The following is a 22881-nucleotide window of genomic DNA, read 5'->3' as shown; positions in this document are numbered from 1 at the left end:
ATAACTGACTGGGCCCGTGCCTTCAGGCGCATCACTGCAAACCTCAATCTGATGCAGATTATGTAGACCAGCCTTTCTCAAACTTCTTTGACCTGAGGCCCAGTCATGGCAGACTTTGGGGTCATAGGGCTCATCTACACGTACCCAACCCCACTCCCTCCAAATCAAATTGTCATTATCATTATCACAATCATTATTATGCCTATATTGTTATACATGTACTTTCACTTAAATGTTTTGTGACATGCACATCAGAGGACTGCTTTACTAATGTAAGATGTAATTAGTTTCATTGCTTTTGCATGGCTGCATGATGCTTGAATAAGAAAAGAAATACTTCTCAAAACAACAGCAACAACAATGATATGGGTGCTATTGTTTTGGGATGTTTCCCTCATGCAAGCATCATACATTGGTAGGAAATGGAGAAAAAAAATACATGTTGTTTAATGAAGTTTAATTTGAATGCCTGAAGGATTCAGGAAACACAATACCAGCTTTTTTGGCGAGCAGATAGGCGTAAATCACTGATCTGTTGATCTTAGACAGATATAAAGAAGGCTACAATAGCTTTTGGCCACTGTATTCAAATTTGACTATACAATACTCAGTGCTATACAATGTAGGCTATTACAGTCTCTGCTCTGTTTCTATGGAAGTTCCACAAATCAACGTTGTTCTATTAAGTGTCGTTAAACAATTAAATAGCATTCAACAGGTTGAAGCGGAGCTTTGATACCAACGTTATCGATTAGTTTTAGTTTCTCTCGCGCAGACGCCTGCATTGAATGAACGCTCATACCACCACTTTATTGTATGGCTCCATGTTTAATGACATCGATAGCAGAAACGTTTGTTTTCTTTTTTTTGTCGGTCCGCGGTATCTTGATCAACTGCGCAGCAAATTATCAGACGAAGCACTGGGCCTAATTTCACTCCACGACTCCGCGGACCAGCAGTCAAAACAAAACTATTTCCTGATTGGTTGAGAAATCCTATTTTCTGATTGGCCGATAGGTTAGTAACGGAATAGCAGCTCTCTGAGCTGAATGAGCGCACAGACAGCAACGTTGTGTGACACGTTTGTAAAATGTAGCCCTTAAAAAAAAAAAAAAAAAGGCAAGTTAATAATTTCTCGGAGTGAGAAATGCCATGTGTGGCGTGTGAGCGTGTGAAGTCATTGAAATTCAATGCGTGAGACTTGAGAGGTCTGCCGCTCACAATAGGTGCCTCAAAGCAATGCATTCAAAACACACCAGTAAGTCTTACTCATCATCAGTGAAATCAGGCCATTGAAAGAACACATCTCCACTGGTTATAACATGAGAACATTTATTACGAGGCTTCTTGGCCAGCACAGGGTAATACCACTTCCAATTCTTTCAAAAACAATCCATGTTGACATCCGGCCCAGCTCTTCCATGGTCACAGAAGTGCATCCAACAGCCCCTTACACACAAACATCATGGCCGTCATCTTTCTTTTACAATCATCTATACCAAACAGTTCCTCAATCCCAAAGTCAGAAAAGTAGGCATGAGGGTTATATACATCACCTGTGGAGCAGAACAGACAGGGCAAACTGGAGATCTCAAGACAAATGAAACTAAAGCTTAGAATGCAAGACATGTATCAAGAAAACACAGCTGTGTGGACTTTGTAAGCATAAATAACCCTCAAAACTGACCTTTTCTGATTAAACAACAATACTGTTATTGTCCTCCACAAATCCTGACTTTTTTGATTAAACAACAAGACTGTTATCGTCCACAAATCCTGGTCTGCCAATTGTAAATGTACTGAGGAGGATAACTCAGTAAATGCATTTGGACTAATGGTGTTACTTCTACAGCAAATGCAATTATATGGTACAGCTTCTTTCTGCCCTTTTGACCTTCCTCGGGGTCTAGGTGGTGAACTCGCAGCTTCTCTTTGACCTTTTGACCTTCCTCGGGGTCTAGGTGGTGAACTCGCATCTTCTGCGGAGACCTCAGTGGTACTCCTTCACAGGAGTTTAGTGGAGCTTTCTCCCAGTGATAACTACACATGTTTTTTTGCTCTTAGGTAAAGTACTTACGCATACCTGAATCTAAAGGCAAACACACAATTATATTATCAAACGAAGCATTCAGTAAGCAGATATATTTATACACAGCTACTTCACTGGAACATGTGGTTACTGAGCCTGTTCAGCTGTAATGGAGCATCACATCGCTTCTCCAAAAATATGTGCCTGTCTTTTTCTGATGAAACCTTTCTCAGATTTCTTCATTTAGTTTAGTTTTTTATGTGAATAACTGCTGGGGGTTGGGAGAGTTCTGTTTAAGACCAGATTAAACAAGCGAGTCCTTGTTGATTGACAGCAGACTGCTGTGAAATATGGACTTCTGTGGAATTGCGTATGGTATAGTTTGCGGTTATCTTTACGTCACAGAGACGCTGCGGTTATCTTTACGTCACAGAGACGCTGTGGAACACTGGAACATAGGCACACATTTCTAGCTGTGCTGATTGTTTTACATGAGCTATTTGCAAATGGCTTTCCTGCAGTGTTTACAAAGTGAAGGCTGATTGTGGCAGATCTCGGGTGTCAGTAATGTGACAAAAGATTAAATATTTGTGAATACAAAGGAAACGCTGTACATTAACGCAGACATCCATGGTTTCTGTCTCATGTTGAAGTTCAACAGTCTTCTTCCAATACTCAGGGTTCAAGACAGGAGGCCCACAAGAGTTCAAAACAAGTCTCAATTCAGAGATTCAACTTGCTTGGTTTTGCATATTGTTTGTTTGAGTGCTGAAAGCCTAATTTCCCACCCACTCAACCCACCCACCCATCCGAAGGATTATAGTCTGTCACAGAGCGTTTGTGTGGTTTGTGTTTATATGACTCGCAAAGCAAAAGCAGTGGTATATGTACATGTACAAAAAAAGTAGAAAAATGCACCTTTTTCAGCATGGTTATCTCTTCAGGAATTATGCATATTACTTTAAGGACTGCAGCTACTGGGTGTACACATAGGATTTGAGGATGCCAGCGCCAGGGTCTTTGAAGGTGGATGTTTTCAGATGTATGGCAAGAGGGAGGCAAGACAAGAGAAGTTCTACGTTATAGGAGGTAAAAATACTGATGCTTTCAATGAATCCACCTGAGTTGCAGCATCCGGAAACATAATATGGACCGAATTCTGAACACACTGAGACAGGGGCACAGCTATTAAGCTTCGACCTTTCCAGCTGGCTTCTCAGTGAGTGTTGAGGCTTGGCATTCCATGTCCTGCTGTGTGCAGGCAGTGCGACTGGGGATGTAGTTGAATGGGGTGACTCGGGCGGCTTTGCTGGGGGAGCTGTGGCGGAAGTGGCCGACGCCACCGCTGTGTCCATCGGAGAAGTTGAGAGATGACACTGTGCTGTGGCTTTTCAGGGAGCAATCAGAATCTCCGTCCTGCAGGTTGCCCGAGGACGCAATGCTGATCTTCCGAAGCAGGGCGAGTTTAGAGGCATCCTCGGACATGCCTGGGCCATTTTCGATTGTTGGGGAGGTGCTCGAGTTTGTCTTGCTGGTGGACAAGTCCTCCGTCTGAACGATTGCGTCACTGGTCTTCCTGGACTTCAGCACGATGGTTGGCAGTTTACTTGGCAGTGGTGGCGGCATCGGTTTTTGCCCATTGGGTGAAGGCAACAGAGGCAGTGCAGTGGCCGGTAGAGTGCTCTGTAGGATCTGAGGCACGTCCTCATCACGGATCCTCCTCCAGGTGGTCCTGTCTGCGCCACGACTCCCTGCCCTCTGTGTCTTCTTCTTGGTGTCCTCATCGCTTTTGGCGCGGGCACTGGAGTCGGAGGAAGAGGAACGCAGCGATGTTCGGCTGGTGACACGGCTGAGGACATTGATGCTCGGGGACGAGGCATGGCGCTTGAACGTTTCGCGGTCACGCTCACGCTTGATCGTCTCACGCTCACGCCTGAATGTCTCCCGGCCCGTGGGCTTCGGTGCAGGGATGTTCCTTCTGGGGATTCTACAAGGGCTCTCTGAGCTGGTTCTTCTGGCTGGGCGCTTCACCTCGAAGTCTCTGGAGTCGGTGGAGGTGGCCCTGGCTAGCGCGCTGCTCTGCCGCAGGAGGCCTTGCTCGGGGATAGCCTTCTGTCCTGGGCCCCGGCCCAGCCCTCTTCTCGGCCCCTGCACCACTGGCTTCAGCTCCTGGCACCGCGACGAGCAGAGGAAAACGGTGGAGGTGCCAGGACCGGTTCTGCGGGGTGAGGCATGCTGGGAAGTGGGCACGGAGCGAGAGCAAGACCCATCCCGTCTTAAGGTACTGGGTGACTCCTTGATGAAGGTCAGCTGTCGCAGGAAGCCGTTGCGGTCCGTCTCGCCTCCACTGGAATGGGATGACGTCATGCGCACTAGCTCGAAGCGGTTGGCTGGTGAGATTCTCTTTCCTGACACCTGGCTGTTCTGCCTGCTAATTGAAGTAGGCTGATTCGTCACCAGTGGAGAGATTGTCCTCGGTTGCTGTGCCGGAGTCTGCATGAACGGTATGCGGACGGGAGACTTGTGAGTTTTGCTGTTGACAGTCGATTTAGCGGGCTGATTTGCAAGTGATGTGTTTCCCTTTTTGCCTGGTGGACTAGACGCTGGAGTTGTGACCTTTTTCAGGGCAGGCTTACTGGGTTGTGTTGGAGAAGGAGAAAGCTTTTTCTGGGTCTGCCTTGATGGGGTAGAGCTTTGGGAAGATCCAGAACCGGATGATGAGCTCTTTGGTATCCTTGCAGGTGGAGTTGAGCTTCTCTTGGGCAGAGAGAACGCTGTGGAGTCACTGGGCCATCCGAGCCTGTGCAGACTACGAGATCTATGCTGAGCAAGGTTGGGATTCTTTACCGGTTTCTCTGTTTTCGGTGACACCTTCCTGGGAGGTGGGCGTTGTGAGAGGGTCGTCTCCTTCTTGGGTGTGTAGATCACCGTTCGGCCTCTGAAGACAACTGGCAAGTTTGAGACAGGCTTGCGTTGGGTGAAGTCAAGTGGGGTCCCTTGGTTTCTACCCTCTGACAGTTTCTTTGCATTCTTGTTGTCTTTGTTGTTCTTTCTGTCGGCCTTGGGGGTAAAGCTCGACGTCATAGACACACCAGACATGAACGACAGCACTGACTCCGACTCGGATGACTGCTCCTGAGACTTTGAGGCTTGCAGCTTTGTTACAATTGAATTAGCCCCCTCTTGTATTGCCCTCCACTCAACACTGTTGAGATCCGAGTCTTTATCAGACAACATGTCGTCGCTTTCCATCTCTTTCTCAGGTTTGCAGTCATCGGAAGCTTTTTGTTGGCCATTTCTCTGTTTCTGTTTCCGGTCAGACTTCCTCTTCCTTCCAGATTGCTTCTTCCTCTGTTTGGGCATTGCGGACGTGATGCACTTCAGCAGGAGATCGTCCTCAGAGTCCATACTGACAGAGCTGGGCGAGCTGTTCTCCTCATACTGGCTCTGGATGTGGGGAAGCTTGTTGTTACACTGAGCTTGATTAGACGCCACGCTGTGTCTGTTTTTCATCCAGACCTGCTGCTTCTTCCCCTTGTGCTCTTCGAAGTCTGCATCGCTGAGGGAGCTCAGGGAGGAACTGAGAGAGTAACATGGTGGGGCCTCATTCATAATTAGATTCTGCTTGATCTTTTGGAAGCCCTTGAGCCTTGTCTGGGGACTGTCCTCACGCTTGCCTTTCATCCCTCCACGGGTTTTCATAGTTATCCTGTTGTTTGTATCGTTTATTTGTTTCAGTCCTGTTTGTGTCATCCTTGTTTCCTCTTTATCCAGTTGATCGTCATAGAAACAGTAGATGGCTTCCTCAGTTGGTGTTGGGTGTCGCATTGACTGAAATGCCACATTTTCCTGAGCATTCTCCCCGTAGAGAGACTTCTGGCTTTGATACATCTCTGCCCTTTGCATTCTGATGGGCAGATCTAACTGTGGCATGCTCCGTGAAAGGTTCTGCGCCTGCGTTTGGATGTTGGGTGCGGGTGACTGGGCTCGGTTGAATCTCTGCTGGGTCAGTCTGGCGGCCATTTCTTTGCTCTGCATGAGCAGTCTCTGGGTTGGGACAGCGTGCCTCATCCTGTTCATCTGAGCACCCGTCACTTCTGGTTGATTGGGCATCTTGTTAGGCTTGTGGAAGCGTGAAAAGATACGCAGCTCCTCAATGCGCTTGGCCTCTTGATCAATGAGCTCCCTCTTCTCCATGTTCCTGGCACGCCAGTCCTTGGCTGCCTTGGCCTTCATGGGGTACTGAAGTGTCTCGTCGCTCAAGGAAGTGGTGCTTGAGAAGTTAATTGCAGTACCCTCTGCTGAATCTGTGAAGGATGAATCATCGTGATAGATGTCCCTTTCACTCATTCCAGGCTTTCGCATGGCACACATCTGATTACTGTTGGGCAGTACCATGTACACGGGCAGTTGAATAGATCTTCTTCCTTGAGGGTTAAGCATCTGGTTGGACAGAGTAGACATCAGAGGTCTCACTTTCCTAAACCTGGAGGGCATTGCGGAGTTGATACACTCTTTGAGAATCTCTATATCATCATCTGAATTCCCTTCACTGTACCGCTCAGCTTGGTCGAGACAGCCTCGATCATCCCTTTCATCTCTCTGTCCATGTTGGGCATTGGGGTTGTTGTCTTGTTGCTGAAGTAGGGGAGTCAGTTTGAGCTCCACGTCCTTCTGTATGTAATGCTCATGAAGAGGTAGCGCACTCAGGCTGGAGGCACAGGAGAAGTTCTCGGTCGGTTTCTCCACAGTGAAGTAGATCATAGTGTCCAAGTCGGGAGGTAGGTTGAACCGTTCCTTGAAATCTGCGATCTCCATGAACTTCCTCAGGCTGCTCTCCCATTGGTTCCCCATCCCCATGTTCTGGGCCTCAGGGCCACCTGTCTCAGCACAGCATGGGGTTTTGCTGCGACTGGGAGGCATAGTCTGCCCAGGGCTGTCCGGGAGGTCACTTGGGCTCACAGTGCCACTAATCATCTCGCTGCAGGGATCGCTCAGGATAGAGCTGGCAATGGAGGGGGATTCAAAGCTGCCCAGAGAGCTGACAGAGCTACAGCGACTCATGACAAGGGGTGTCTCATGGATGTAATTGTCGGAGGAACTTGACGGAGTTTGGTCTTCGGGAATGATGGGGGAGACCTCCCTGAGGAAGACCTTCTCACGATGCTTGGGGATTTCAATGGGGTCAGAGGGCAGGCTGCTGATGCTGGCGCTAGTTTTCTGGTCTGTCACGAGCATCTGGCTGTCGCTTAGATCATGCAACGTCTCATCCTCTTCCTCCCTCCTCCGCAGTTCCTCGTCATCCTCCACTTCGATGATTTCAAGGGACGAGTCACTCTCAAGCTCATTCTCGCTCTGGCTCTGTCCATCCAGGGCGCCATCGCCAGAGGACAGCGAAGAGAGGGAGCTACAGCGTGAGAAGCATATGGGTGTGTTCTCCACTGAGTATTTCTGCACAGTCTCCATCTGCCCCAGAACTGGGCTTCTGGCTGCTACGATTGGAGAAAACTTGGTTATGCTTCCACCAGTCATCACTGTAGGCACCCAGGCTTGCCTTCTCATCGCCTGGGCTGCCTGGACATTGATAGTGTTCTTGGCAACCCCAAACTTGGCAACACTTTGTATGAGTGGGATGTGCTGATAGGAGGGGGACAGCTTAATGGTGGGCATGCTCACATCGGATGATACCTTGGTTGATGTAGTCGCTGGTGTGGACAGATAAGGCTCTTCAGCTTTCTCTGTCTCTGTGCTGCTTGGCTCTGACGTCTTCACTTCAGAATCTCGCTCTGGTATTTCATTTTTATTAATCTCTGTTGTGCCTTGCAGTGAATTATTGAGGATGTCATGGTGGGCCACCTTAAGCTCAAGCTTGTCTGGCCGCTTTTGCATTTGTGGTTTGGCCGCAGTGCGCACCTGGTCCTTGCTGCCACAGTAGCCATCACTGGTGCTGCCGCTGTTGAGGCTGTCGTTGGACAGGCTGCTGTGATTGGTCTTGAGGCGCAGCAGGGCGTGGGCTCGGCTCAGTCGCTCTTTGTGTGCGAGGCTGCTGGTGTCTGAGAGCCGGCATGGAGAGCAGGACTTGGCTCTGGCCTCGTGGAGTTCGTCAGAGCCGTACGGCCAGTCCACAAAGTGGTCCTCGGAGCTGAGACTGAAGCTGTCCTCTGAGGACGTGTGCATGGTAATGTCTTCCACCAGCTTGTCGATCTTTGCCACTGTGTTGGTGATCTTTTTCGCTAGCTTTTCCGCTGCCAAGGACACCTCATCGTCCGGGGGAGCGTGCTTCTTATCGTCCGTCAGGGGCAGCCCAACATCTCTCTCTGGTTCATTGTCTTTCTTCCGGGGCTGACCCTGGAGGAAGTTGGAATTGTTCAGGAACATGGATAGCATGGAGTATGTCCCGGTGTCCAGGCTGCTTGACACGTTTGGGGCCTCATCGTCGTCAAAGCAGCCAGAGTCAGAGGCATAGTCCTTCGCCAGGCTCTCAATGTGCCTCAGTGGTTTGTTAATACTTGGGTGTTTGGGACTTTGCTTTTCAATGGAGTCAAATGTCTCTGCCAAGTGTTTGGCATCCAGCTCAGCCTCAAGGGCTTTCTGCTTCCTCATGTAGAGGGAGGGCATGCAGGAGCCAGGCGATATCACGGCCGTGTCCTTGTACTTCAGCGGCCGGTTGGCGAGGAGGTTCCTTAGCGCCGCGGCGCTTCCCATGGCGATCATCTTGTGCTTGGAGTGGATGAGGTTTCTGAGCATGCTCACTGCGCCCAGGTCCCACAGCAGCTCCTGGTCCTTGGGGCTACGGGCAGAGAGGTTCCACAGGGTTCCGCACGCGTTGCTCACTATGGTCAGACTGTGGGAACGCAGATGCTGTAGAAGGGTCTGCAGACAGTTGTGGTCCCTCAGGATTTGTCTGTGGAAAGAGAGAAGAAAGTATGGTATTGTACAAGTATAAAGGGTAAAGTATTGTGTATAGTCTTGTGACACATGGCATTACACAAACCATTGATCTTCAGCAAATAGTGCTATTCTGAAATGTACTATACTATTGTTGAGTACTATGGTAGTGTCAAATGAGATTCTGAAGTATATAGTATATTATGGAAAAAATGCAGATATTTAAATCGCAAACATATACCAAGCCATACCTGTAATCATCTCGGGTTGCAATGAGACTGGACACGTTGCGCAGGATGCCTCCGCCGCTCTCGATGATGGCGAGGGAGTTGGTCTGACACCTGTAGGTGAGGGTGCTGACCAGGAAGCCCAGAGCGCCGTCCACGGAACAGATGGACACCTTGTTCTCCTGGCTGTGAGCCGACAGGTTCCACAGCGCGCTGAGGATGCTCTTCAGAGTGGACTCCTACAGGACGGAGCAGAGGGATGACGTGTTGATCACTGAAGATGGTAAGTGTAGAATGGACTTAATAAGTGCCTCATCAGCACTTACTAAGTGTCCTACTTTGCTTGATACCCCTTTTATTACATTGGAGAGTAGCCAGTAAATTGACTTAGCATATGCCTATAATTTCTCAAATAATAGCATCTCATCAGCACCTTTTATAGATATTATAGCTTAATGTATGTGCGGTTCTGTGTTTGACATGGAACATATTGTTATACACATGTTACATATCCTCTTCTCTGTGTGTACTAAAAAGGTGCTATAGGCTAACTGGTTTAACCCAATTCCAGTGAATTCTGCTAAGCTTGGCTAATAGTGTCAGACAGGGTTAGATAGGGTTAGATAGGGGTTACTCTCAGGTAGGCTAACAGTGTCAGACAGGGTTACTCTTGGGTAGGCTAAGGGTCAGACAGGGTTATATAGGGTTACTCTCAGGTTACTCTTGGGTAGGCTAAGGGTTAGCCTGTGTGTGTGTTGTGTTTACCTTTGTGGCCTGAAGCGCACACGCCATCAGTGCTGCTACGCTGCCCACATCTCTGAGCGCTCGTTTGCTGTTGATATCTGCACGCCAGGACAGGTTCCGCAGGATGCTCGACACCACCTGAGGACAGACACAACTGTTTTCTTAGCATTCTGAAAAATACATACTAATACTGGAATATCGTGTTGCAGGAGTACACTTATAAAGTGCTGTTCTGAGTCCTTTCTTCTATTTTTTACCTGATGTAATTCCTCGCTGTCTGATGCAAGCTGTGTCACAATCGCCTGAAGACTGCTCTTCTTAGTACAAAGAGTGGCCTAGAAACAGTAGAAAACATACAGTGAAACTCCATCTGCCTCTAAAAATACCCCAGCCTGAGTACATTAATTAAAACTATGCTAAATGGCACACTTAATAACTGGATCTTTTTCAGAGAAACTTTTGAACACCTAAGCTAAACCAGAGCTTATTAATAGTAAGAGTAATTTCAGCTTTCAATGCCAAAGTTATTCACACATACAAGGAAACTGGCTCCAGTTTATTGATGTTACTTATATAGACAATATACATATATACTTATACTTATGTATTACATACAATGTACATATATATATACAATGTACCTGGACTACTGACAATGTCTAGATATATGTCAGTATACAGTCAAGATAAAGTAAATATTATATTATAGACATATAAGAACAGAAATGCTGAAGCTTGTCTGTTTCATGACTGTGTGTTACCTTGTTGACCACGTCCCCGAAGGTGAGGTTGGTGAGGGCCATGCCAGCATAGCGTCTCAGCGCCATGTTGATGGGGTCATTCATCACCCCGTACAGCTCCTGGTCCAGGTGCACGAGCTCGGCTACCACCTGAAGACCCCCTGCATTCATACACACAAGCAGAAGCATTTGAGTATAATAATCATGACTGGAGACCAAGTCCATCTCGTGAGATCTTTTTCTCATGTGAGTATAATTATCATATCACTGGAGACCAAGTCCATCTGGTGAGATCTTTTTCTCACAAAGACAAAATGTTATTAAAACACAGGAAATTTGAGTTGTTTAAAGCCAGTCGCATTGTTTCTCTACATTCCCTTATCTCCAGTTTACCCAGCTGGAACAAACAAGCCTTTATAGCTCAATCCAGCATGTTTTTAAAATCAAAGAATTATCCACATTTTATTTTCCATAGCTCTTCTTATGGGAATAGTGATATAAATAGCTGAAAGGGTGCATTATGAGTAGTAGCTTACTGATTTATTTATATAGCTCTTCAGCCCACGCACTTACACCTGGTGTGTCTTGAGCTTATGTGTAAAGAATTGGGAGGCATCTCTGTTCATCCCTAGTTCATGATACCGAGGTTTTACGTTGTGATTTGAGATTTGATGTTGTAATTTGAGATTTGACGTTGTGATTTGAGATTTGACGCTGAGATCTGACATTGTGATTTGACGTTGTTATTTGAGATGTTCCTCTCACTCCTCCTTTGACCTTTGACCTGATTAAAGCATGACGGACGACAGATGTGCAGACGGGTGAGGATTCGGAGGGTAACTCACCGAGCTCGTTCATGGCACGCCTGTACTCCTCATCAAAGGAGAGCTTCATCACGGCACACACGGCTTGGCAGATCTGGGGGTCCACTGGCTCTGGGATGTCTGTGTGGATCACAGAAGAAGATGAGCATGGCATTCTTGAATTTCCCCTTGGGGATCAATAAAGTATCTATCTATCAAAATCCTTTTTGAGACATGCCTTATACAGTGCCCTATACGGAGGATTATACGGTGCCCTATAAGGTGAGGTGTTGAGACATGCCCTATACGGTGAGGCGTTGAGACATGTCCTATAAGGTGAGGCGTTGAGACATGCCCTATAAGGTGAGACATTGAGACATGCCCTATAAGGTGAGGCGTTGAGACATGCCCTATAAGGTGAGACATTGAGACATGCCCTATACAGTGAGGCATTGTCAGATAAACAATAGTGCTTACGATAGTACCTACAGTACCAAGGGTCAGAGATAAATAATATTGTGATAAATGTCATACTGTGACCAAACATATAGTGAAATAAAGTGTGTGATTACCACAGGTTTACAGGTTAGCTATTCACGTACTCTATTAGACAATACAGGGACAATTATGCAAGCGATCCAGTGGTAATGCCCTGAGCTCACACTGCTAGAGTATGCATGCTGTCCCACCCTTTCCCCCAGCTAAACTCTACTGAGTATACTGTACTGAGTGTAGTATACAGTATGCTGTATTTGCCGCATGCGATGCTGACCTGTGGTGCTGGTCCCTCCAGGTGAGGGAGTGGCGAGGTGGCCTTCCATCCAGTCCCAGCCGCTCTCGCAGTGCGAGCGGATCTGCTCAAGCACGTGCAGCACCCTCATCTCGCGCCTGGCCTGCCCTTCGTCCTGCTGCGAGTAGATGATGTTGTGCAGCGCGGCGCTCGCCCGTGAACGCGCCTCCCGGCTGCTCCCGCCGCCGCCTCCTCCGGCCTCCCCCGTCGCCGCGGCGCCCACCCCCTCGGGCCCGTCGTGCAGGATCTGCACCAGCAGCGGGACGCAGCCGGACTTGCGCATGGCGATGCAGCTGTCCTGCGAGCTGGACATGGCGAGCAGCGTGCGCGACATCTCCTCGCGGTCCCGCGTGGCCAGCATGGACAGCAGCCAGAACACCATCTCCACCTAGTGGAGCGGAGGAAGAGGAGCGAGGGGAGAGAGAAACGTCAGAGGTTAGCAGAACACCATCTCCACCTGGAGAACCCACGCACGAGGAGCGAGGGGAGAGAGAACGTCAGAGGTTAGCAGAACACCATCTCCACCTGGAGAACCCACGCACGAGGAGCGAGGGGAGAGAGAAACGTCAGAGGTTAGCAGATTTCTCTCCTCCGGTCAGACCCCTGCAGGATGACCAGGCGCACGGAGCAGCGGGCTGGTCAGGGAATTAGAATAAAAAGCTGAAAGGTCAGCGGGCTGGTCAGGGAATTAGAATATAAAGCTGAAAGGTCTGCAGTTCTCTTGCCTGCTCAGTGACATTGACATGGGGGCTATGAGGAAGTGTTTGTGTGTGAGCATATCTGCTCTAGAGGATGAGGATGCTGCTGTTACAGATTTCAGAGGCATATGAATTATGTGTGTCAAAAAGCTGCGTATGCGTGTGTGTGTGTATGTGTGTGTGTTTATGTGTGTGTGTGCGTGTGTGTGTGTGTGTGTGTGTGTGTGAGTGTATATGTGTGTGTGTGTGTGTGTGTGTACTGTATGCGTGTGTGTGTGTGTGTGCGTGTGTGCGTGTGTGTGTGCGTGTGTGTGTGTGTGTGTATGTGTGTGTGTGTGTATGTGTGTGTGTATGTGTGTGTGTGTGTGTGTGTGTGTGTGTGTGTGTGCGCGTGTGTGTATGTGTGTGTGTGTGTGTGCTATAATTTTACCTTGCTTCCAGCCTCGCCCGGCGCCTCCTGTCCCGAGGCGTTGGACACATTCTCCATCTCTGACATGGAGGGCTTGGATGAGCAGCTGAGAGTCTGAGTCATAATAAAGGCAGAAAAGCTGGTCATTTGCTCTCCAGTCTGCAGTGAGCAGAGTATACAGTGCCCAATAGCCTCACTATAGGGATGAAGTCAATTGCAAATGTTATCTTTTACAAATTCTGCATGTATAATATAGAATCACTGACAACAAAAAATCTAGATCTCCTTTCTTTTTTACTCGCCTGTATATTTAAACGTATTTGTAAAATATCTTATTTCTTTTCTTTTCTTTCTTTCCCTTATTTCTTTCTTTTTCCATGTGTGAGGCATCCAGGCTCCCCGCCATGTTCCATTTGCGTCTGACAAACCAATCGGCTCCCTCCATCTCCCTTGAGGCCCAGTCATTCCCCCTCCCCCCTTTCATCCTGTGGTCCATCGCTATGGTAACCTTTGATGCTGCCGCTGCCTTGGCTGCGATCTGATGCAGTTTCAGACAAAAGGGGCGGAGCAGCACATATGTCGCCCTGCATATCTTTATGTAGCCAAGCGAGTGTGACTCGTCTAATAACAACACCAGAACACTGAGATTGCTCTCCCTGATTGTGATAAATGTGCTGCGGAAACACAAAAGGACAAAGGTGCTGTCAGCTTGTAAATTTAACATGACTCTATCAAAATGGAAATGAGTATAGGCCTATCGCCTGGCATCTGCCTAACAGTCTGCTTGATAGATTGCCAGGATTTAACAAAATGTAGGTAGAGTTGTCGACTAGATTAACAAAAACATGGATTGCAGCAACGTGATTGCAGAAACTGACGATCCAATAACACAGAGTCTGTGGAGGTTTGGTTGCTGTGCTATAGTTCCCCGAGAGGTGGTGGTGCCGTCTCCGCTGCATTACTATTCGGAGTGTGCGCTCGGTCAGAAACGCCAGAGAGCTGAGGTTTTGCCCGGCCGTAACCGGTCCACTCTAAATCTCGAGGAACCAGGCTCTCCCGGTGCCAGCCTCGCTGCGCCAGGGAGACACTGGACCCACTGTGGGAGCAGCCAATCACAGAGGAGCTACAGTGGGCCATGTCCCCTTTTCTGCTTAGCAACACACAGAGGTAGTGTGTGACGCTGGACGGTGAGACAGCAAGGTGAATGCACGCAGTAACGAGAGAGAGAGACAGAGAGAGAGAGAGAGAGAGAGAGTGACAGACAGAGATAGAGAGAGACAGAAAGAGAGAGACAGAGAGAGAGGGAGAGAGAATGTGTGTGTGTGCAGGCTACGCACTGCAGCAGGAGGGACTGTTTGTCTCAGTCAGCTCAAAGGTGAATGATCTGGGTGCAGGAGAGCTTCAGTTGTGAAAATATCTCCAGTCAAGTCAGAAGAACTAACTCACATGTGTACTATGAGTGACTGACACGTGTGGCTTTCTGACGTGTCCTAAATGTTCACAGTGATTAATTTATGAAATGGAGCTCATCTTTTATTGAGGGTTGCATTTATTGGATTTGAAGCAGACCTGCATAAATAAAATATTCTAACTATAAAAGTCACAAGCAATCATGACTCTAACTAGACTTATGTTTTCATGTCTAAGGGATACTGCTATTTATGATATGCCATATTTTAAAAACATTTTAAAGAGAGCATAACATTTTTCAGGAATGATACAATATTTCATAGTTATGGACGTGACAATAGGGCACTGTATATTCTGCCTGAGATGCTACACGCAGACTAAACCTGCAACACCACTAATTACATTTCTGACCTGTCGCATAAAGTGTTTATGCCAACATCTTTGAGAGAAGCTTAATAATTTAGAGTTCTTATAAAACATTCATTGCAGCACATGAAAAAGTAAACTGTAAATTGTAAAAGCAGTAGAGAATCGAGGAAAATGGATGGTGATAAACAAGTTAATATCTACAGTGATATAACTGAACAGTTTATAATCCTTTTCGAAGGCCCTATTAGACTTTTCCAGTTTAGCCGTTTTCTGTAATCTTTAAATGTGTGTGGAGTCAAACTGATTGGATGTTGATTACACTGTTACAGATGATGGGGAGGAGGGGCGTTTTCAGGGTGGACCTGGGGTTGTTGTTGAGAGGAAATGGCAGCTTGTGCTAGCCTACCTGATTCAGGGTGGACCTGGGGTTGTTGTTGAGAGGAAAGGGCAGCTTGTGCTAGCCTACCTGATATAGCTTAATTGAAAAAATATAATGTCCGCAACACTGCTTTTGACTCCCATATATTTAATGCAAAACAGGCAACGTTTCGTGGGATGTGCACACAATAACTGTTTGCTGAACGGCAGGCTAGCACAAGCTGCCATTTCCTCTCAACAACCCCAGGTCCACCCTGAATCAGGTAGGCTAGCACAAGCTGCCATTTCCTCTCAACAACAACCCCAGGTCCACCCTGGATGTTGAATTAGCAGCCTTGTTAGCATACCTGCCTCTCTAAGGTGGGTGTTGAATTAGCAGCCTTGTTAGCATACCTGACTTTCTGATAAAGGTGGGTGTTGAATTAGCAGCCTTGTTAGCATACCTGACTCTCTAAGGTGGGTTTTAGCAGCCTTGTTAGCATACCTGACTTTCTGATAAAGGTGGGTGTTGAATTAGCAGCCTTGTTAGCATACCTGACTCTCTAAAGTGGGTGTTGAATTAGCAGTCTTGTTAGCATACCTGACTCTCTAAGGTGGGTGTTAGCAGCCTTGTTAGCATACCTGACTCTCTAAGGTGGGTGTTGAATTAGCAGCCTTGTTAGCATACCTGACTCTCTAAGGTGGGTGTTGAATTAGCAGCCTTGTTAGCATACCTGACTCTCTAAGGTGGGTGTTAGCAGCCTGTGTGTTAGCATACCTGACTCTCTAAGGTGGGTGTTAGCAGCCTTGTTAGCATATCTGACTCTCTAAGGTGGGTGTTAGCAGCCTTGTTAGCATACCTGACTCTCTAAGGTGAGTGTTGAATTAGCAGCCTTGTTAGCATACCTGACTCTCTAAGGTGGGTGTTGAATTAGCAGCCTTGTTAGCATACCTGACTCTCTAAGGGGGGTGTTAGCAGCCTGTGTGTTAGCATACCTGACTCTCTAAGGTGGGTGTTAGCAGCCTTGTTAGCATATCTGACTCTCTAAGGTGGGTGTTAGCAGCCTTGTTAGCATACCTGACTCTCTAAGGTGAGTGTTGAATTAGCAGCCTTGTTAGCATACCTGACTCTCTAAGGTGGGTGTTAAATTAGCAGCCTTGTTAGCATACCTGACTCTCTAAGGTGGGTGTTAGCAGCCTTGTTAGCATACCTGACTCTCTAAGGTGGGTGTTGAATTAGCAGCCTTGTTAGCATACCTGACTCTCTAAGGTGGGTGTTGAATTAGCAGCCTTGTTAGCATACCTGACTCTCTTAGGTGGGTGTTAGCAGCCTTGTTAGCATACCTGACTCTCTAAGGTGGGTGTTTTCTCCAGAGGGGCGCGAGACTCATGTGCCTCCTGAAGCTCCTTCTCCAGCTGCTCCAGACGAGCGACGCGGATCTGCAGCACAGGAAGTGATGGCGATGATGACGATGATGAAGAGGAAGATGCAAGTTGCATTGTTTTGTTGCTATAACCTGAATGCTCAGCACCCAATGCTATGTCAGAGTGATTGTTGGTACTGTTCAGAAGAATGACTTAAGGTCATAGACTTATTTCATATAATGGGAAGTGACAGACCTGAGTCCTCTGCACCATCTCGTCACTGGTGCCGAAACGCTCCTCCATAACGGAGCGCACCTGCTGGGCCTCGAACTCCAGCTGCTGCCGGATCATGTCCATCTGGATGGAGAACTAGGACCAGACACAACACACATCACACATCACACCCAGTCTATGCAACACACATCACACATCAGACATCACATCCAGTCTGTGCAACACACATCACACATTACACATCACACCCAATCTATGCAACACACATCACACATCAGACATCACACCCAGTCTGGGCAACACACACCACACATTACACATCACACATCACATCCAGTCTGGGCAACACACACCACACATTACACATCACACATCACATCCAGTCTGTGCAACACACAGCACATCACAACCTGCAGCCTGCACAAGATACATGTATCAACCTGTAGTTTGCACAACACATATCACAACCTGCCACCTGCACAACTCACACAACAAACTAGTATACAATATAAAATCTAAATATACAATGCAAAATATACTGCACACAAAATATAAATGCCTATGTTCATGCTAATATTCTTTACAACCTTTTCAATATATAATACAACCTGCAACCTATTTAATATATAATACAACCTATTTAATATATAATACAACCTGCAACCTATTCAATATATCATACAACCTGCAACCTATTCAATATATCATACAACCTGGGGCCTACAGAACACCCATCCCATTCCCAGTGCACCGACTGCAGGATCTACATCACAACCTGACAGTTATGGCTGATGAGCTGTTCTACAGCCCTGCAACCTGCCCCCTGAAACAGCACTGCAACCTGCCCCTGATGAGCTGTTCTACAGCCCTGCAACCTGCCCCCTGATACAGCCCTGCAACCTGCCCCCTGATACAGCCCTGCAACCTGCCCCCTGATGCAGCACTGCAACCTGCCCCCTGATACAGCACTGCAACCTGCCCCCTGATGTGCTGTTCTACATCTGATCTGAGGGCAGATATGTTAGAGTGGATGGTGTCTGTGCCTTTAAGAGAGGGTGGATTGATCTGTGTTGAGGGCAGATATGTTAGAGTGGACGGTGTCTGTGCCTTTAAGAGAGGGTGGATTGATCTGAGGGCAGATATGTTAGAGTGGACGGTGTCTGTGCCTTTATAAGAGGGTGGATTGATCTGTGTTGAGGGGAAGATATGTTAGAGTGGACGGTGTCTGTGCCTTTAAGAGAGGGTGGATTGATCTGTGTTAAGGGGAAGATATGTTAGAGTGGACGGTGTCTGTGCCTTTAAGAGAGGGTGGATTGATCTGTGTTGAGGGCAGATATGTTAGAGTGGACAGTGTTTGGTGAGTAGCCCATCTCTCCTGACAGATAATGTTTCAGGCTCAAGTCAAAGCTGAGAGCTGAGAGCTGAAGTTTAGCCAGATACTCAGCACAAGCAATCTGATCCTTCAGTGCTCTTGTAATCTGTGTGTGTTTATGCTACTGTGGGAAAGTATAGTATCACTTATGTGTGTGTGTTTCTCTGTGTGTGTATGTCTGTGGTTCTGTGTGTGTGTGTGTGTGTGTGTGTGTGTGTGTGTGTGTGTATGTGCGTGTTGTGTGTGTGTGTGTGTGTGTGTGTGTGTGTGTTGTGTGTATGTGTGTGCGTGTGTGTATGTGCGTGTGTGTGTGTGTGTGTGTGTGTGTGTGTGTGTATGTGCGTGTGTGTATGTGCGTGTGTGTGTGTGTGTGTGTGTGTGTGTATGTGCGTGTGTGTGTGTGTGTGTGTGTGTGTGTGTGTGTGTGTGTGTAGTTGCTCTTACCGTTTCAATGCGGGGCAGCTCTGCCAGTTTCTGTGAGAGGGCCTGCAGCTGAGAATAATACCAGTGGCGCTCACATTCCTCTTTCTCAATCTCACTCAGGAGCATGGCCCTGAAACACACACACACACACACACACATTACAGAAACACACACACACACACACACACACATATCAGAAACACACACAGGACCACACGTCAACACAGCCCAATGAAACCCAAATATCACAATCACAGCCTAATATAAACCAGAAACACACTACCATACTCCGTAACACCCAAACATCATAACTAAACTCTGCAGCATCTAATAAAATACAAATATAACACCCAGCCTCTAACTCAGGACCTCACGAAAAATATAACCTAATCAAACCTGAGCAAATCAGAGTGTTGACATCCAATAAAACACACATATTACAACATAATAAATACTGCCAGTGACACCCAACAAATCTCAAACAGGACCACACATAAACCCAATGAAACCCGACATCAGACCCACATGTAAATACAGCCCAATAAAGCTAAACTTCATGAACTCCAAAGGCACTATTTTGGGTGAGACCATCAAGAAATGTCCTTGGTTTGAGTCCTAGAGGGAAAACCAGGCATGAATGCCATATGGCACAAAAGTAGCGAAAGCAAACTCTCTACAGTTGGCCCATGAGTCAGATCTGCTCCAAAACGAGTCTGATCTGCTCCAAAACGAGTCTGATCTGCTCCAAAACGAGTCTGATCTGCTCCAAAACGTTATGAGTTAGTCCTTGGCCCATGAGTCTGATCTGCTCCAAAACGTTATGAGTTAGTCCTTGGCCCATGCTACACCTTTCCGGTTTCATTGAAATTATACCAGTAGCTTTAGCATTAGCTTTAGCATAATCCTGTACACAGATCGACGGACAGACAGACTTAACGACAAACCACACCAGAAACATTACCTCCTGGCAGAGGTAACAACACTGACTTACCGTCAAACCAAACTAACAGAACTACACTGTCAAAATAACAGAACTGCACCGTCAAACCATAACAGAACTGCACTGCCAAACCAAGCTAACAGAACTACACCATCAAACAAGCTAACAGAACTACACCATCAAACAAGCTAACAGAACTACACCGTCAAACAAGCTAACAGAACTACACATTAATTGAGTCAAACACTTCTAGACACATTACTAATATGTTGAGACTCCTCATAATGCACAACATTTTCATTGTGCTCCAGCTAAAGCACTACATTTTCATTCTGATCAGGTGACATCTTATTTAAACAAGTACTTGGAAATGAAATCGAATTTGGTCTGATTTCATGACAATACTCCACCCAACATATAAAATCAATCTGTGTGTGTTAATCCTCCGTACACTGCAGTCAGGTAATCCCATCAGGCAGTAGGAGCTCTCCTCTCTCCTCCTCTCTCCTCCCTCCTCTCTTCCATCCTCTCCTCTCCTCTCCTCCCTCCATCCTCTCCTCTCCTCTCCTCCCTCCATCCTCTCCTCTCCTCCCTCCATCCTCTCCTCTCCTCCCTCCATCCTCTCCTCTCTTCCTCTCCTCCATCCTCCTCTCCTCCCTCCATCATCACCTCTCCTCTCCTCTCTTCCTCTCCTCCATCCTCCTCTCCTCCCTCCATCCTCTCCTCTCCTCCCTCCATCCTCTCCTCTCCTCTCTTCCTCTCCTCCATCCTCCTCTCCTCCCTCCATCCTCCTCTCCTCCCTCCATCCTCTCCTCTCCTCTCCTCCCTCCATCCTCACCTCTCCTCTCCTCTCTTCCTCTCCTCCATCCTCCTCTCCTCCCTCCATCCTCTCCTCTCCTCTCCTCCATCCTCTCCTCCCTCCATCCTCACCTCTCCTCTCCTCTCTTCCTCTCCTCCATCCTCTCCTCTCCTCCCTCCATCCTCTCCTCTCCTCTCTTCCTCTCCTCCATCCTCCTCTCCTCCCTCCATCCTCTCCTCTCCTCTCCTCCATCCTCTCCTCTCCTCCCTCCATCCTCACCTCTCCTCCCTCCATCCTCTCCTCTCTTCCTCTCCTCCATCCTCTCCTCTCCTCTCTTCCTCTCCTCCATCCTCCTCTCCTCCCTCCATCCTCTCCTCTCCTCTCCTCTCCTCCCTCCATCCTCACCTCTCCTCCCTCCATCCTCTCCTCTCCTCTCTTCCTCTCCTCCATCCTCCTCTCCTCTCTCCATCCTCACCTCTCCTTGCAGAGGTCCTCCAGGTGCTGTGCCGTGACGCGGCCCTCCCCCATCAGGCCTGCTTTGGAGATGGAGCTGTCCATGAGGTGGGGGTGTATGGCTGTGCCCTCCCCAGCTACGGAGAGACTCTGGCGGGACGAGGGTCGGTGGGGGCTCCTGGCTCGGCCCTGGCTGGAGGTGGGCCGGGCCAGGCGATCCTCCCCCTCCCCAGACGCGGAGGCCAGAGACTCAGGAAGCACACGCAGGTTGTGAGGCTGGTACTTCAGCTCATAATAGTTGGTTAGGTCCATATGCAGCTCTGAAAAATGAGTCAGAGGGGTTTCTTAGCTCATATGATGAGTATTTTTTTGGCTGTAAGTGTACGTTAAATTCATGTGCAGTTCTAAAGATGAGTGAGTAGGATTTTAAGGTGGTTTTAATGGTTAGTTAAGTCAGAGACTTTCTAATGTGGAGACACAGCACTCAAAAAATACTCCATAGAAATGCATGAGGCTAGTTTGTCACGCCAATATGGCCGTTGTCTACACATATCCCACCCCTTCCTCGGCAAAACGTCGACATGTGTATACATTGAGCCAATCATGTGGTGTGATGTGAATACATTGAGCCAATCATATGGTGTGTTGTGAAGACATTGTGCCAATCATGTGTTGCGATCTCGCCGCTGGAGCAAGATTGGTGTCGTGAAGCCTTGCGCACGCGCATTTCTACCGAAATGCATGCCCGACGAGTGCCCAAAAAGCGTTGCCAAATGGCCGCCGAGTGGAGGGACTTGCCTAAAAGGACTTTGGTTAAGTCTATGCGCAGCTCTGAAAATAAGCCAGAGGTTTTTTTTGTTGCTCATAGTACAAGTGCAGTTTTGAAAATGAATGAAAAGCTTTCCTTTTGGATTACAATAACTGGATAAAGCCATGTGCAGCTGTGAAGATAAGTTTCACAGAATTTCATTTAAAGAGAACCTCTCTTGAGTGACCTTGAAATGACTTTGTGCCTCATTCAGGCTCAGTACAAAACACCCACTGAAAACTGCCACCATGCCTGAACTTGAAATAGTCTTTTTGTGTAGTTCAGACTCCATTAAAAGATGTCGGCATGGTCACTGCTTCTCCTCGAGGGTGCGGCGGAAATGGGATTAGTCAGATGATGAGCAGCAGCATCGGCCGGTTTCTATTTTGATTATTTGGTGCCGCTAATGCTCAGCTCACACTGGAGCAGAAAATAACTCGTTCAGGATATTAGCGGAGCCGAGACAAGCTCTCACGCTCGACTGAGATGCATCGTGAAAAGCAAACAGTCTGATAAACAACCCAGTAAACAGGAAAAACATGCAGCAAGCAGTCTGATAAACAACCAAGTAAACAGGAAAAATATGCAGCATGGCTGAAAAAGCATTTATTGTTGTTCTGTTCGAGGCTTTGCTATGCCATTTGTATAGTTATTTCTGAATCTGTGTTCTGAGTCATCGCGTGATAAAGGGTTTCCTGTGTGTGTGTGTGTGTGTTGGTGTGTGTGTGCGTGTGTTGGTGTGTGTGAGAGAGAGAGAGTGTGTGTGTGTGTTTGTGTGTGTGAGGGAGAGAGAGAGTGTGTGTGTGTCGATGTGTGTGTGAGAGAGAGGGTGCGTGTGTGTGTGTGTCGGTGTGTGTGAGAGAGAGAGGGTGCCTGTGTGTGTGTGTGTGTCGGTGTGAGAGAGAGAGAGAGGGTGTGTGTGTGTTGGTGTGTGTGAGAGAGAGAGAGTGTGTGTGTGTTTGTGTGTGTGAGGGAGAGAGAGAGAGTGTGTGTGTGTGTGTGTCGGTGTGTGTGTGAGAGAGA

At 47.7% G+C, this 22881-nt stretch overlaps 1 protein-coding gene across 1 annotated transcript in view; it reads right to left on the bottom strand.

Annotated features, from left to right (window-relative positions):
* Positions 1-2915: 2915 nt before the first annotated feature.
* apc2 (APC regulator of WNT signaling pathway 2) overlaps positions 2916-22881 on the bottom strand; it is a 39918-nt gene continuing 19952 nt past the window's right edge. The window contains exons 4-15 of the mRNA XM_042057570.1: positions 21073-21370; positions 18880-18988; positions 17085-17198; positions 16809-16904; positions 13350-13442; positions 12204-12609; positions 11474-11572; positions 10650-10789; positions 10146-10223; positions 9910-10026; positions 9169-9383; positions 2916-8933 (exon numbers count right to left, since the gene is read on the bottom strand). Of these exons, the coding sequence (XP_041913504.1) occupies positions 3218-8933; positions 9169-9383; positions 9910-10026; positions 10146-10223; positions 10650-10789; positions 11474-11572; positions 12204-12609; positions 13350-13442; positions 16809-16904; positions 17085-17198; positions 18880-18988; positions 21073-21370 (7481 nt within the window). The 3' untranslated portion in view covers positions 2916-3217. The remainder of the gene's footprint in view (positions 8934-9168; positions 9384-9909; positions 10027-10145; positions 10224-10649; positions 10790-11473; positions 11573-12203; positions 12610-13349; positions 13443-16808; positions 16905-17084; positions 17199-18879; positions 18989-21072; positions 21371-22881) is intronic.

The sequence above is a fragment of the Alosa sapidissima genome, chromosome 12 (assembly GCF_018492685.1).
Source record: "Alosa sapidissima isolate fAloSap1 chromosome 12, fAloSap1.pri, whole genome shotgun sequence".
NCBI lineage: Eukaryota > Metazoa > Chordata > Actinopteri > Clupeiformes > Clupeidae > Alosa > Alosa sapidissima.
Note: the sequence above shows the minus strand (reverse complement) of the source record. Positions and strands in the feature narration are given on the sequence as shown.